The sequence below is a fragment of the Carcharodon carcharias genome, chromosome 13 (genome assembly GCF_017639515.1).
Source record: "Carcharodon carcharias isolate sCarCar2 chromosome 13, sCarCar2.pri, whole genome shotgun sequence".
Lineage (NCBI taxonomy): Eukaryota > Metazoa > Chordata > Chondrichthyes > Lamniformes > Lamnidae > Carcharodon > Carcharodon carcharias.
Window position 1 is genome coordinate 51,934,448 of NC_054479.1, and position 16,689 is coordinate 51,951,136.

The 16,689-nt window shown below is 41.2% G+C and overlaps 1 protein-coding gene across 2 annotated transcripts in view; it reads left to right on the forward strand.

Moving 5' to 3' along the window:
- LOC121285799 (solute carrier family 2, facilitated glucose transporter member 11-like) overlaps window positions 1-16,689 on the forward strand; it is a 74,455-nt gene that overhangs the window by 14,019 nt on the left and 43,747 nt on the right. For both annotated transcript variants that reach the window (XM_041202632.1, XM_041202633.1), the window contains exons 2-4: window positions 6,733-6,876; window positions 14,738-14,836; window positions 14,939-15,099. In XM_041202632.1, coding sequence (XP_041058566.1) covers window positions 6,868-6,876; window positions 14,738-14,836; window positions 14,939-15,099 — 269 coding nt within the window. In that variant the 5' untranslated portion in view covers window positions 6,733-6,867. The remainder of the gene's footprint in view (window positions 1-6,732; window positions 6,877-14,737; window positions 14,837-14,938; window positions 15,100-16,689) is intronic.

Here is a 16,689-nt window from a genome sequence, read left to right on the forward strand (position 1 = left end):
CCCTTTGTACTTTCAATTAATCTAACTGGCTTCTTTCTCTTTCTGTCTGGGTACCTTATTTCATTTCCATTTCCATTAGCTTGACTCTGCTCTCTCAACATCACTGACTCATGTCAAACCTCAATTTTGACTTTGACTACCAACTCCACTTAATGGTTGGGATTGTGACATTGATTGATTTGTCTTAATCAAAGACCCTGGTTTGCTTTTCTCCATCAGTGGACTCTGTGATACCAGCAAACTTTCAGTTTCTTTGTGACTTTTACTTTCTTTCTGACTTTCATTTGGAACTGTAGGAGGAATTTGGACTATAAGAGGTTTATCACACTCTCCTTTCATCAGATTTCCTCTTTCAAACAAATAAGCCACGTTACACTGACAGAGTCTTTCTCCAAACTTCACTAGATATGTGAATGCACCTAGTCTCTTTACAACAGCTCCAATTACATTCTTCTCCTTATCACCTCAGTAGATTTTCACCACGATCTTCTAACCAGCACTGAACTCTCTAATTTTCACACCTTGCGTGTCATGATTCATCTTCACGTTGTCTTGTTTTGCTCTTATTTTGTTATTGATGTCAGACTTAAGCAAACTAAACCTTGTACCACGAGTATGTTTAAACACATTGCTCATAAGGTGAGCAATCTGTTGGTAGACTGAGGCATTATTCTGGAAAAAAAAGTTATTCTGCACTGGAAGTGAGAGTGGAAATTGCAGAAGCACTGGCCATTGTTTTCCAATTACCTTTAGATTCAGGAATGGGGCAAGAGGACTGGAGAATTGCAAATGTTACACCGTTGTTCAAAAAAGGGTGTAAAGATAAGCCCAGCAACTCCAGAGCAGTCAGTTTAACTTTGGTGGTGGGGAAGCTTCGAGAAACAATAATTCGACACAAAATTAATTGGGCAAATGTGGGTTAATTAAGGAAAGCCTGCATGGATTTGTTAAAGGCAAATCTTGTTTAACTAACTTGCTGGAGTTTTTTTGAAGAGTTAACAGAGAGGGTTGATGAGGGTAATGCTGTTGATGTGGTGTACATGGACTTCCAAAAGGCATTTGATACAGTGCCCGCAAAACAGATTTGTGAGCAAAGTTATAGCTCAAAGAATAAAAGGAATAGTGGCAACATGGATATGAAATTGGCTGAGTGATAGGAAACAGAATTTAGTGGTTAATAGATGTTTTTCAGGCTGGAGGATGGTTTGTGGTGGAGCTCTGCAGAGGTTGGTGTTGGGTCCCTTGCTTTTCCTGATATATATTAATTACCTAGACCTTGGCGTACAGGGCACAATTTTAAAGTTTACAGATCATATGAAACTTGGAAGCATTGTGAACTGTGAAGAGATAGTGCAGAACTTCAAAAGGACATAGACAAGTTGGTGGAACGAGTGAACGAGTGGCAGGTGAAATTCAATGCAAAGAAATGTGAAGTGACTGAAAAAGGACAGACGATATTAAATAAATGGTACAATTCTAAAGGAGGTACAGGAGCAGAGGAACCTGGGAGTATATGTGCATAAATTTAGATGGTGGCAGGACAGGTTGAGACAGTGGTTAAGAAAGCATACAGTATCCTAGGCTTTATTAATAGGGGCAATAGAGTATAAGAGGAAGGAGGTAATGTTAAACTTGTATAAAACACTGGTTCAGCTTTGACCGGAGTATTACGTTCAGTTCTGTCCTTACACTTCAGGAAGGATGTGAAGGCATTAGAGAGAGTGCAGAAATGATTCACAAGAATCCAGGGATGAGGAGCTTCAGAAAACGTGGAAACATTTGAGAAGTTGGGACTGTTTTCCTTGGAGAAGAGAAGGTTGAGAGGTGATTTGATAGAGGTATTCAAAATCATGAGGGGTCTGGACAGAGCACATGGGGAAAAGCTTTTCCCACTGGTGGAAAAATTGGGAACAAGAGGGCACTGATTTAAGGTAATTGGCAAAAGAAGCAATGGTGACATGAGAAGCATTTTCACACAGCAAGTGGTTAAGATCTGGATTTTGGCTTAGCATTTTAGTTCTGACATACATACAAAGCCCTTTGCATCTTTAAGACTCCAACTCTAGTATTTCCTTTTCCAACTCACAACTTCCCAGTCTACCTTAACTGCTAAAGCCCCTAGTCCACCTTAATTGCTAAAGCTACACACTTCACAGCTGCCTGCTGAGTGTTCTTATTCTGTCTCTCTCTCCCAAGGCAATTACGTTAGCCCTGGCAATTCTGTCTATACTGGATCCACTGATCCCTAACACTGGAATCTCATGGCAATCCTCAGCCCCATGACAGTTACTTTAGTCTCTAACTAAGCCAATATTGGCTCTTATAGCAACCTCTCAACCTGTGACAAATACCCGTCGACTGGCAATGCCCTACACAAATGCTAACTTCCTCCAAGTGCCCTACCCCTGGCAAGTGCTCTCCCTGCAAATGCCCTACTCCTAACTTGCTCTCCCGGCAAATGACCCCAGCAAATGTCCTGGGACTAATGCTGACCCTTGGCAAGTGCAAAGACCTCAGTGATGCACCCCTATTTTTACCCCTTTTCAGGTGTCTTTGCAACATTTAGCTCAAGTATGTACGTCTGGATCAACACAATTAACAACTTCCAACCCAATATTTGCAACTCTTGATCAATGGGAAGAGCACTCCTAGCATCCCCACAACAATCTAACCTTAATTTGTATCTATTAACTGGAGGTCATTAGAACATTCTAGCCCTCAGACCACCTTCCCAGCCAGTCAGCTTTGGCTTCCCTTCTAACTGCTAAACATAACGTATCTTTGATCAGAGGCCCTAGAACATCTGGTCCTCAGGCCACCCTTCTGGCCAATCAGAATTGTAGCTCTGGCTTCTCTTTACTACTAAGCCAGGATCACTGGAGCGCAAATGTGTCTTAGCTATAACTTCAGTTCACTCCCAAAGGACACACATGCTCTTGCTTAAATCTACATCACAGTATTTAACACTTAAAGAGATGCCAACTGTAAGACTTTTGCATACTTCAATACTCACAAATCACACCAATAATACACAAAAGGCTTTTCATTAGTAAGCTTATGTACAGTACAATTTGATAATTTAAGCCTTATTAATTACACAAATGTGCCAACAGGGTGAACTCTAACAGACTCCCCACCTCGAGACTGAGAGAAACAATTCCTTCCCCCTTTAAATACTCATTGCAAATCTACATCTCTAAGTCTGTTTTTGTTTCTTCAAAGCCTTGGACATTGAAGACTTCACACCATCTGAAAAAGACCAAAGTGCAGTTTTAATCTGACACTTGAACTTGAGAGTACTTTCAGGCAATACCACTGCAAATCCTGTGTGAAGAATTCCCTTGACATGTGTGATGAACCATCAATATAAACATTAGGAGTTTCAATAGGAACTCAAACTGCTCAAAAATCCAACAATGGTAAAGGACTCTTGTGAGGTTGGCCTTCATACGCCATCATTACTGGAAGAAGGATAATACTATGTGGGGTCACATCTAAGTCTCTGAAGTAATTCTAGTGCTCATCTACCCAGTCTCTGTGAGGATACTAAAGTATCTCCTGGCTTCATCAATAGATTTAAAGGAGTATGAAGTGAATGGATGATGATTTTCTGTAGGCCTGTGAAATAAGTAAAGTAACATACTGCCCAAAAGATAGCTAACAAATTCCATTCACAAATCGAATAAGACTTCTCTGCCCACTGTGGGATGTGAGAGGCATAAGTTGCTGGATGCTTGTGGCCTGCACAGTCCTGTCCCAATACTGCCGTTACACTCTCCTCTTTGGGAGCTGCTTCTGAATTAAATGGCTGCTCTGGATCTGGCACTAAACTGTTAGCCTGCATAACTGCTACTTTTAACTTCTCCACCACTTCAGTGTGCTCTGCTATCCACGAAGACAATACTTGATTTTCCTTGCCTTTAAGAAGCCCATAGAGAGGTTTGGAAATCTCTGCAAAACCCAGAATAAAGCTGCGCTGGTAACCCATCAATCCCAAAAATGAATGAAGTGCAGACTTAGATGTTGACAAAGGCACCCTCTGATTGACTTCTACCTTGTGACTGGACTCAGGCCACGGTATCAACACCCCCCAGGAGCAACAGCTGAATCTTCTTAGGTTAACTTTCAAACCCGACTTCATTAACAAAGACAGCAAGTCGTTTAATAATTTAAGATGTTCATCAACTGTTTCAATGGCTAAGAATAAATCATCCACATGCTTCAACAAACACTTTGACTGCGGAAAGGCTCTCAGAATTTCTCCCATTCTTTTTTGGAAAATAGTAGGAGTGTTATAAAAGCACTACGGGATCACCGTCCAAGTGAAGCTATGATCCTCAAATGGGAATGCAAATTTGCACTGATCTCTTTTTGCTACTGGTATGCTCCAGAATCCATTTGCAATATCCAGTATAGAAAATACTTTAACTCTTGCTGGTATTTCAGAAAGCAATGTGGGTACTTCTCTAACAATGGTGTGCATTTAGGCCCTACCTTATTTAACCTTGTATAGTTGACTGTCAATCTCCAAGAGTTGTCTGGCTTTCTCACTGGCCGTATGGGTGAATTGGTCATGAAAATACCTTAATTTAACACAACCTGCTTAAGGAGTGACTTTATCATCTCTTCTAAAAAAGCAGTGCTTTCCCTGGGAATCGAAGTTTCTTAGTCATGTATAGGAAATGTCAAACCTTGCAGATAATTATGCTCTATCTTTCAACTTCTATATCTGTCTGATGCCTTGTTAGTTTAGGACAAGTTCCAAGAATCTAAACTGGGGTTAGAAGAATTTGCATTTGTGTTTAAAGTAATCTATAACAAGGAAGAAAATTAATTACTAAAGATCTGACAAGAATTAAATTCACCCTCCACCTAATTTTCTCACTAGAAAAAATGTATATGAACGCAGCTGCTAAGTTATTTAAACATTATTGCTGTAGAGTGTTGTGTAAATAATTGACAGTGAAGATGGCAGAAGTGTTACTACTCTTGTCAGTAAATGAGGTTAAAATAACAAGATCTTCACCATGTGTGAAAGAAATAAGATGTAAGGAGAATGGCTTAGAAAGGATCTAATTCAATGGTGGAGCTCAATGGGCCGAATGGCCTACTACTATTTTTACATTCTTATGTGTTATGGCATAGCAGATGGTAAATGCCAAGGTGTTCAAATCCCAGAGGAAAACTTGAAACAGCTGCCACAACTGTTTGCAATTTGTATTTTATTTCGAGATGCGTGCCTTGAATTCAGTAGTAATAAGTCCAGCGAGACTTAGAAGTTTTTTACAAAACCAAATTAAACACTTATTAACAGAAGAAAAGATTCTAAGCACATAGATGGGCCTACAAATTACTACTATAACAACTCTTAAATCCCATAATTAATCTGGCTCCCAGTTACACCTCTGTTAAGGCAGCAATAAAAACAAATTTCAACAGACCCAGGCAAAGCACACAATACCCTGTACAGTGATGTTCAAAGTGAGCTTTCTTAGCTTCGGTTCCTCTGGACAGCAGCTTGGTGCACTGAGGCTGGAGGCTATTCACACTTGTGTTAGATCTTAGGATTCCTTCCCCTTACATATAACCTCATCTCCTTTATACATGTTTCTCCCTTTTAATGCAAACTCCATTGTTCCAATATGTCTTTACAACTTTATTTTTCTCATAATATAAATCTTTCATAGTACTCATATTATCAATAACCTTTGGGAAAAATCAACAAACTGGCTTAGCTTCTTTTAGCTAGGTGCAACATTCTACCATCTCTTTGAAATTCAAGCTATTCTATCATATCTAAAAGTTCAAATGTTCCTCACAAATGTTCTAAAACTTTATGTATTTAGCATTTCAAACTTAGCCTCCCTTTTGATAATTCTAAAGCTCCAGACCAGCTGTCTCCAATCAATCAAATCCCCCACATAGAGAAACGAATCCAAACCCCACTATTAACCTACCTTTACAATAACTCACAATAGTTTTATGTAAATTATTATATTTTCATGACATATGTTAAAGGAACAACAGACTGGCCCAGGTGGGAAGTTGTTTCCCTTCAGAGACTCTTCCCCTAGGAGCAAAGCAATCATTAATGCAGTGAACAAAACTAAAGAGTACTAAGGTGGTAACCTCTACATTGTTGAATAAGTGAAAGGTTTATTGAGTTTCAGATGTTCTCTATGGCATGCTTAAGCGAGGGGAGAACATTATGATGCCTATGTTCCATGTTGCATTCCAAACTAGTCAAAGCAATCAAAGAATGCATGCAGAAAGTAATTCTAGTATCTATGATTTGTTAGTAACATGTTAAAACCTCGGCATTGATTGAAAAGAAGTAGAGGATTCAGCATCAATATGCAGAAATGTATGAGACATAGTATATTTGAATTACCTTCTGCTCTACATAAATATTTTTATATTCAGTCCTCTCCGTCACTCTGTGGGTAGCCATCAATGCTTTGCCAAGCGAGTGCGCACAATAAACCATTCTTACTGGAGTGCTTGTTCTGTCTTTGCCTAGTAGACAAATGTGAAGAAAAGTGATTCAATGGCCTTTTATCCCTGAGTTTTAGAACTGGGCAATAGTTTCCCTGAACCGTCACAAAGAACGCCAAAGTATTTTGGAAATAATGTTTTGAATGAAGAGGATAATAAGAATGTCATTCACTTCCTTTTGCTACTTCAAAGACACACAGATTATTGCAGTGACCATCTGTTGTTTTGTCTTTACAGAACGGGTAATTCACCTCGTGCTTGAGCAAGGAAACTTGATTTACCGCATCTTCTCTTCTACCCTTTTCAACCTTGGTGCTGTCCTGACTCTGGATCTGACCCTCCATCTAACTTTCTCACTATAAAAGTTTATAGATGGAACTGGTAAGTTATTTATTTGCACTCCGTCACTAGTAGAGTTTTGTGTTGCTGGTGGTGGTGATGGTATTAAGTGCTGTTGCTCCTGTCATATAAATAAATAAATATGCTATTTCTTCCTTAATAAATGGACTCTAGCATTTTCCCAACGACAGAAGTTAGGCTGACTGACCTATAGTTTCCTGCTTTTTTGTCTCCCCCTTCTTGAACAGGGACGTCACATCAGTGGTTTTCCAGTCCGCTGGGACCCTCCCTGAATCCAATGAGTTCTGGAGTATTTCGACCAATGCCCCCACTTTTTCTGCAGCCATTTCCTTTAAAACCCTTGGATGCAGGCCATCGGGTCCTGGCGACTTGTCTGCATTTAGTCCCATTAGCTTATCAAATACTTTGCCCCTCGTGATAGAGACTGTTAAGAGATCTTTCCTCCCATTAGCTCCTAGCTTATCTGATATCTTTGGGATGGTTATAGTGCCCTCCACCATAAAGACTGATGCAAAATATTGGTTTAAATTATCTGCTATTTCCCTGTTCCCCGTTATCAATTCTCCAGTTGCATCCTCCAAGGGTCCCACGCTCACTTTAGCCACTCTTTCTTTTAATATACCTGCAGAAACTCTTGCTATTTGTTTTTATATTTCTTGCCAATTAACTTTCATAATCAATTTTCTCCTTCTTTAATCATGTTTTTTAGTCATGCACTGCTCATTCCTAAAAATTCCCGATCCTCTGGCCTACCACTAGTTTTTGCTGCTTTGTATGCCTTAGTTTTTGATCAGATACTCTCCTTGACTGCCTTTGTTAACCATGGGTGGTTCATCTTTCTCATTGAGTCCTTTTTGACCGGGATAAATTTTTGCTGAGCATTATGAAATATCTGCTTAAATGTCTGCCACTGCTCATCCATTGACCTTCCCCTTAGTCTATTTCCCCAGCCCACTTTGGACAACTCTTTCTTTATACCTCTGTAATTGCCCTTATTTAAGTTGAGGACACTGGTTTGAGACCCGAGTTGCTCGCCCTCAAACTGAATTTGAAATTCTACCATGTTGTGATTGCTACCCCCTAGAGGATCCTTAACTATGATATCTCTTATTAATCCTACCTCATTACATATTACTAAATCTGAAATAGCCTGTTCCCGGGTAGGTTCTGCAACATATTGCTCTAAGAAACAATCCCTGATGCACTCTACAAATTTGTCTTCCATGTTACCCCTGCCAATCTGATTTGTCCAGTCAATATGCAGATTAAAATTACCCATGACAATTGTAGCACCTTTCTTACACCCCTTCGTTATTTCCCAATAAAACTTTGTCATATAGTGAGACAACTCTTCAGGGGTGACTCCCACCCGTGACTTCTTCCCCTTGCTATTCCTTATTTCCACCCAAATTGATCCCACATCACGATCTATTGCACCTACATCACCACTCACCACTGCACTGATACCTTCCTTTATTAACAAAGCTCCTTTTCCTTTTTGCCTATTTTTCTGGAATGTCGAGTACCCTTGAATATTGAACTCCCAGTCTTGGTCACCCTGCAACTACATATCTGTAATAGCCATCAAGCCATATTCATTTTTTTTCTATTTGTGCCATCAACTCATCTATCTTGTTGCAAATGCTGTATGCATTCAGATAAAGTGCCTTAAGCTTTGACTTTTTACCATTATTGCTCATTCTGGTTTGGATTTCTGCTGCATTCTGCTGCTTATATTTTCTGCCCCTTCCTGTCACACTTTGATTATCGTTCACCTCTTCATTACCCTGCACCTCTGCTCTCTTGTTTCTTTCTGATTTTTTTAAACTTCCCTTCAATTGAACCCGCTATCCCACCAATTAATTTAAAGTCCTACCTACAACCCTAGTTATACAATTTGCCAAGACACTGGTCCAGCATGGTTCAAATGAAGCTCCTCCCAATGGAACAGCTCCCTCCTTCCCCAGCACTGGTGCCAGTGCCCCATGAATCGGAACCCATTTCTCCCACACCAATCTTTGAGTCACACATTTACCTCTCTAATCTTTCTTACCCCATGCTGATTTGCACATGGCTCAGGTAATAATCCAGAGATTATCACCTTTGTGGTTCTGCTTTTTAATTTAGCCCCAAGCTGTTTCTAGTCCCTCAGCAGAACCTCTTCCCTAGTCCCACCTATGTCATTGGTATCTATGTGGACCATGACAGCTGGATCCTTCCCCTCCCACTCCAAGTTCCTCTCCAGCCCAGTAGAGATGTCCTTAACCTTGGCACAAGGTAGGCAACACAGCCTTCGGGACTCTGTCTTTGCTGCAGAGAACAGTATCTATTCCCCCAACTATGCTATCACCTATTACTGCTACATTTCTCTTTTCTCCCTCCACTTGAATGGCGTTCTGTACCCATGGTGTTGTGGTCAGTTCGCTCATCCTCCCTACAGCCTATGCCCTCATCCACACCAGGAGCAAGAACCTCTTACCTATTGGACAAGGGCACTGGCTGAGGCTCCTCCAAAGCTAAATTCTGGATCCCCATACCTGCCTCACTCACAATCACACCCTCCTGTCCCTGACCACAAATTTGATGTAATTAATCTAAGGGGTGTGACTGTCTCCTGAAGCACAATGTCAGGTAACTCTCCCCTTCTCTGATGTGTCGCAGTGTCCACAGCTTGGACTCCAGCTCATCAGCTCTGAGCTGAAGTTCCTCGAGCAGCCAACACTTGCTGCAGATGTGGTCACTGTGGATCACGCTGATGTCCACCAGCTCCCACATACTATAGCTGCAACACATTGTCTGCCCAGCAATCTCTATTCTATTTAATTAATTTGGATGTTAAATATTTTAAAAGTAAATTTCTTAACTGTACTGTGCAGCTGTAATAACATATCCTGATTTAAACCACTTGGCCAATCAAAAGACACAAGGAAGAGATACCTACCAATCACCTACCTGTTTTCCTTTGACCACATTTCAGCTCTGATAGGTAGAAACAGGTCCTCCTCTCACACCCTCCTCTAGGTGCTGCTGACTGCCTGTCCCAGGGTCCTCCTCTCACTCTCTCCTCTAGGTGCTGCTGACTGCCTGTCCCAGGGTCCTCCTCTCACTCTCTCCTCTAGGTGCTGCTGACTGCCTGTCCCAGGGTCCTCCTCTCGCACTCTCCTATAGGTGCTGCTGACTGCCTGTCCCAGGGTCTTCCTCTTGCACTCTCCTCTAGGTGCTGCTGACTGCCTGTCCCTGGGTCTTCCTTTTGCTCCTCTAGCTGCTGCTGACTGCCTATCCCAGTGTTTTCCTCTCGCACTCTCCTCTAGGTGCTGCTGACTGCCTATCCCAGGGTCTTCCTCTTGAGCTCTCCTCTAGGTGCTGCTGACTGCCTGCCCCAGGTTTTTCTTCTCACACTCTCCTCTAGGTGCTGCTGACTGCCTGCCCCAAGATATTCCTCTCGCACTCTCCTCCAGGTGCTGCTGACTGCCTGTCCCAGGGTCTTCCTCTTGTTCTCTCCTCTAGGTGCTGCTGACTGCCTGTCCCAACATATTGCAGCTTCATGTTTAATCCTTTAATGAGTGATGTGCAAATTTGTTGAATGGACTTCTGTGGTCCAAATTTGGAAACTGGTTGTCACATGCAAGGCTATGCGATGTCAAGATGTCACCAGTTCAGTTGCTTCCGGTATTTGCAGGGGAAATTCACTCAAGTGCTGTTCTCAGCTGCAAGTGGCTGGTGACAATGTTCTCTGTAATTTTCTTCGGAGTGGCAGGTGATTTGTTTAAGTACGTGGCCCCTGTAAAACATTTGCACAGCCACACACATACTGGAATTCAAAGGGCCAATGCACGGGGATTTTCAATTTGCTGTGTAGCTTAGAAGGAACACTGGCTGCTTGAAGTTTAGAGGGCACCCACAGGAGGGTGATTTGTTTCCATAACCTCACCTCCAACTGTGCTATGGATCTGAATTTCGAGTCCATTGAATCATTACAGATTTCATAGTTTTCTGCAGTGAATTTGCAAACCTCTCCCTGTGAAACGCAGATCTTGTCAATTCTTGAGCCACTGACAGATGTTCAGTGAGCACTTACCATTCCTTTTCAGTGGAAAACTGAAAGTAGTCACTCTGACATTGCTATGTTGTATGGTTAGTTGTAGATGTGCATTGGATTGTTAAAGGGTAAGGTTCGGTATTACAACAGAGAAGTCGACAGTGAGAAGCAATTTATAAGTCAGCTGGGCTTGAACCGTTGAATAAATCATCAAGCACTAAATGAGTTGTAATTTTTGGCATAGCATCCTGGAATGTTTAGTTCAATTACATTTAAAACAATGCTCAGTATGTTGATTGTTTAATGTCACTGACCACCGCAGTAACCATGTGATTTGCTGAAGACAACGTAATTGGATAATGCAAAGCACATAGCTCAGATACTTAGTTTGTGAGAGTCTCAAATTTCTTTCTCTCCAGTTCGAAGAATGAAAACACAATATATTTTTTATTGGGATGAGTTGTTAAAATTGGCTTCATGAAGACTTTAAAGTTTTCTACATAGGAAGTTGTTAGTCCTGGAAGAGGCAACTTCAGGGTATTGTGTAGGTATCAATGGTTGAAATAACCTGTAGTTTTCAAGGTAGTGTTGAGTGCTGACACAAAATGGTAGGATGAAAGGAAAGGAGAAAAACCACAACAAAGTTATACTATAAAAAGTTGATTAAGGTAAACCGTTTCTAGTCAAAGAACAAAAATACCAAAGCACATACTGGAAATATGCTTGATGAGCATCTGAATGGTTAATCCTCTGGATGTAATTCCTCATGAGAGCTCCAATGAAGGTTTGCACCCAGTGTGTTTACCCCCTCCCTTCCTTTCTCATTCAGGTCCTGTGCAGTTCCAATCCAGATACTGATCCACTTGAGCAGGATGAGAACTGTTAATGTTTTGTTACTGCCAGTCTGTGAAGGCAACACATTTATCAATATGTCCATTGACTTGATTTATTACTCATTCATAACTCTTATCACAATATGAAGTGTAATGTAAAAATGTTTTCTAAGGCATTTGCTCTGTACACAACAGAATGTTTGCCTCTTAATCACATTGTTTGAGTACCAGAGAACCTGGATATATCAGCATTTGATTAGTTTACAGTCGGGGCCACCAAACTGAGAGTTATGAGCTTGGAGCATGTTTAGAATGGTGGATAAATATTGATTTTGGCTACTTATATCATGCCCATGCTATTATAGTTTGGCATTGACCATAGTCATAATCAAGTTTCGAAGTTTTTCAGGAAGGAAGAGAATGAGAATAGCCTAAGTAGGTCCTGACCCTTGACCCAAACAAGGGAGTGGGCCCAAGCAGATTGAATTGTTCTTCTCATTATGTAGGGTAAATTTTGTAAGATCCTGTGTTACTGCTTATGCCCTGGCAGCAGCCAGCTCTTATTGAATAATTGCAGGTTTACCACCTTGGATTATCAATTACTTGATGTCTGTATGTCCAGCATTGCCAGCGGCACAACACTTCATATTTACTTATGTCTGACTGGTAGTACCAGGAAAAAATAGGAAATGAAAAGAAGAGCTAAGTTGTACTAAGAGCTAAGCCTTTCCCTCTGCTACCAAAAGTTCAGATACAGTGTAAACTAATGGGGTTAATTCCTACATTGTTTTTTGGCAGTAAGGATGAAGTAATTTGGCTGAACAAGTTTGAAAAAAAGATGAGTTTGGGTATCTCAGTTTTCAGTGACTGTAGGCACCGTTGAGTCTAGAGGGCACAGAATTACCCCTAAATGGCACTAACTTGTCAATCTCACTTAGAGGAGACATAAGGATTACTGACGTGGGAGGAAAGGACCTGCATTTATGAGATGGTGGCATAATGGTAATGTTACTGGACTTGTAATCCAGAGGTCCAGGCTCATGGCCTAGGGACACAGGTTCAATTCCCACCTGGTGGGATTTGAATACAATTCATTAATGAGTACAATTAATAAATCTGGAATTGGAAAACTAGCCTCAGTAATGGTGACCATGAAACTATCATTGATTGTTGTAAAAACTTATCTAATTTACTAATGTCCTTTAGGGAAGGAAACCTGCTGTCCTTACCTGATCTAGCCCACATATGACTCTAGACCCAGAGTAATGTGGTTGAATCATAACTGAAAGAGCTTAGCAAGCTATTTGGTTGTGGCAGTTAGGGATGACCAACAATTACTGACCTTGCCAGCAATACCCACAACTCATGAAAAAATATCTTTTTTAAAAAATTGCACCTTTCACAACCTCTGGGCCTTCCAAAACACTTTACATATAACGGAGAACTTTTCAGCTGTAGGTGTAGAAAATGCAGCAGCCAATCCTCTCCTGTAGACAACAATGTGATAATGACCAGACAGTCTATTTTGGTGATGTTGGTTGAGGGATAAATGTTGGACAGGGCACTGGGAGAATACCCCTGCTCTTCGAAATCATGCATCTGCGAGAAAAGACTGGACCTCAGTTTAACATCCCATCTGAAGAATGGTACCTCCGATAGTACACCATTTCCTCAGTGTGGTACCTGATGTATCAACTTGGATGATATGTGGGGGGGTCTCTGGAGTGGGACTTGAGTCCACAACCCTCTTGCCTCAGTGCGTTACCACTGAACTAATGTTGGCAAGTAGCGTACAGTTGCACATATGTGATATACTGTCAATTGCAAAGAATATACTATACCTGAAACTTCTCAATGTGTGTGTATGTGCATGAGTTTGCTTGCTCACTCACTGTTATTTTACTATTGGCTGGAATCAATACCAGACTGAAAGGCTGAAATCCTTTTCTCTCCCGACTAGAATTGTCCCATGGACATGAAAGAGAAAAAAGTTTTTAATAGTCACTCTCTTAGAAAGACTGTAAGGAAATGGAAATACTTACGCTGTGTTGTATCTTATCCAGTGCACAGCGGGATCTGGAAGCGCTTCTGTAAATTAGCTATTTTGGTCCCTGTAATTTACTTTGCCTCTGAGGAGGCTTTGGGTTCAAGTCCCACTGTTAATCTGAGCGTGTGCAGTAATCAGAATGCTGCAGTGTCTTTGGATGAGACATGGCTTCATCCACCTGTTTGGATGTTTATAACGTAAAAGATCCCAGGGTGCTGGCCAATGAAGAACACAGAATTGTCCTGGTGCCTAGCCATCACCACTGAAAACAGTTTATCTGGTCATTTTCTGGTTTTGGGACTTTGCTGTGCATAAATTGACTGTTGTCTTTGCCTACATAACAACAATGACAACATTTCAAAAGTAATCTATCGGTTGCAAAGTGTTTTGTGAAGTCCTGTGGACATGAAAGGCCCTACGTAAACTGAAGCTCTATCTCTTGTCTGACATTCCATCTGAATGTAGTAAGAGTTATATAGACACAAGGAGCCAAATACCTAATGTAGATTTTTAACGGTCTCGCCCCCTTGGTTCTATTTAGAAGAAGGGATAATATTAATTATTTAAAAAGCAAGCATAGTTGCTCTTGCAGATAATTTTGATTTAAAAATAAATTGGTTTTTGAAATTCCGTTTGGAGATGACAGACGATCGCCTGTTGCTGGAAAGATGTACTGACAATTTTGATCATTTGCAAAAGCAAAATACTGCAACTGCTGGAAATCTGAAATAAAAACAGACAATGCTGGAAATATGCAGCAGGTTTGAGTATTTCCAGCATTTTGTGTTGATCATTTGCAAACTTGGTGTGGGACCATAGAGTTTAAACATGGAGGAGGAGATATAATTCTATATAATATATGTTGTGTGGTAATGACAATAGCATTTGTGAAACTCCTTGTTTGTATAACTGAAGTAGCCTTGCTGGAAGGTAATCATTTCTAATTCATTTGTGTACTTGTAGCTCCAGATCAGATGTCTCCTCCTGACTATCTTCGCTGCCTCCATTGGTGGCACCTTCCAATACGGGTTTAACCTGACAATCATCAATGCACCAACAACTGTGAGTCCAGACCAATGGTTAACATGTAAAGGTCAGTTGTATCCAAGTCGTAAAGGCAAAATTAAAACTAAATCTGTATTTTTCTTTATCTCACCATGACAGTTCATCCAAAACTTTATCAATGAGACTTGGACTGAGCGCTATGGCATGCAGCTAGAGGGCTGGGTCATCACACTACTCTGGAGCTTCATTGTGGCCGCTTTTTCTATCGGAGGATTAGTTGGAGCCCTTATTACTGGACCCATGGCCATAAGATTTGGAAGGTATGAGCTACAGGGGGAATGTTAGGGTTAAACCCCAACAATCAGACTGTTCACTGCCAAGAAAAAATTATCTTTATGTCCTGTGAGTGGATTGTTAACCATCCATTTCATAGATGGGAGCGCAGCACAGGGCGAAAGTGATACCAGGGTATGGAGAAGAAAGCTCAGAATGAGAGGTGTTGCCTGATGGATGACAAAGCTTTTCTTTTGTTTTGTCCAAGAATGTGAAAGAAGATTTTAGATGATTAACCCCACATGGGGTTATATTCAAAGCTTTGATAGAGTTGTGATTTTTTAAGACTTCTGAGGGCAAAAGAATTAGTTGTCATGCCAAGGGAAATGAACTTCCTTTGTTATTTAATCTTCCCTGGCCTCCACCATATCACAGACCTTCTCCTTTGTTTTTCCTGCTCTCTTCCACTGGCTTAAAATCTCTTACACTTCTCTTTCTTCAGTTCTGATGAAAAGTCATTGACATAAAATGTTGGACTGGATTGTCATGGAGTTGGGAAGACCCATGGAGGTGTGAAAATGGCTACCGGGACCCAACTTCAGATTCCTAGCCCTGTTCCTGGTGCTTCCAATTTTCACCAATGCGGGTTAAGGGCGTGAGCTGCTGCGGGTCACAAACCTGCATCCTTCACTCCAGACCTGGCCAGCTCCATAGCGGGGATAGGCATTTCCTAGTCATCCACAATTTTCATGGAGTTGGGCCAACTGTTACAGGACTCATGGTTCACGGCACCTCAAAGGAGTGTTGAACCATAGTTTAGATGAGGGAACCTACGGAAAGACAAGTATAAAAGTTCCATGCCCCCCATGCCAACCATTGCCCCCACCTACCCCCATGGCCCTTTATACCCCCATGCCAAACTATCCCCCCCCACTTACCTCCTTGGCCCTTCACACCCTCCATTCCAAGCTGTGACCCTCCATCCACCCCCCCATGGCTCCTCATACCATTCTTACCAAGCAATGTCCCTCACCCATCCCCCACAGCCTCTCATACCCTTCATGCCAAACTATGATGCTTCCAATCCCATTCACCCTCTATACACTCAGCATAGAATCAATGAACCCTATAGTGTCAATAGGACGTGTGAAAAGAGCTTGAAAAAAAATCATTCATTACTTTCCACTTTCTTAAAAAAACACCTTTAACTCCAGCCCAATAAAAGTGTCAATCATCCAATCCCTTTAAAGTATCAAAAGCAGATACTGCAAGCTTGTGAAATCTCTTTACCTTATGTAAATAAACATTGTGCAATTGACAGAATAGATCAGAGAGCCAGAGCTGTCAATTGAGCAATGTTTTCCCCAATGCCCTGCAGCTTCAACACTCTAATAGATGCCTGGGCTTTCAACCAAGCCTCATTATGCATTTTTGGCTTTTTTTTTGTTCTTATTTTAAACTACCTTGAGTTGATCTTATAATGGGGGAGATAGATTTGTCTAAAATGCCAATAGATAAAAAGAAATAAGAATTGGGGAGCTGCAGAACTTTCATTTAACTGCTGAGATTTTATTATTCTAAACATGAACTGTGTCTGGGCCCAGTGCTTTGAGTTCTACAACACCAGTATGGAGCAC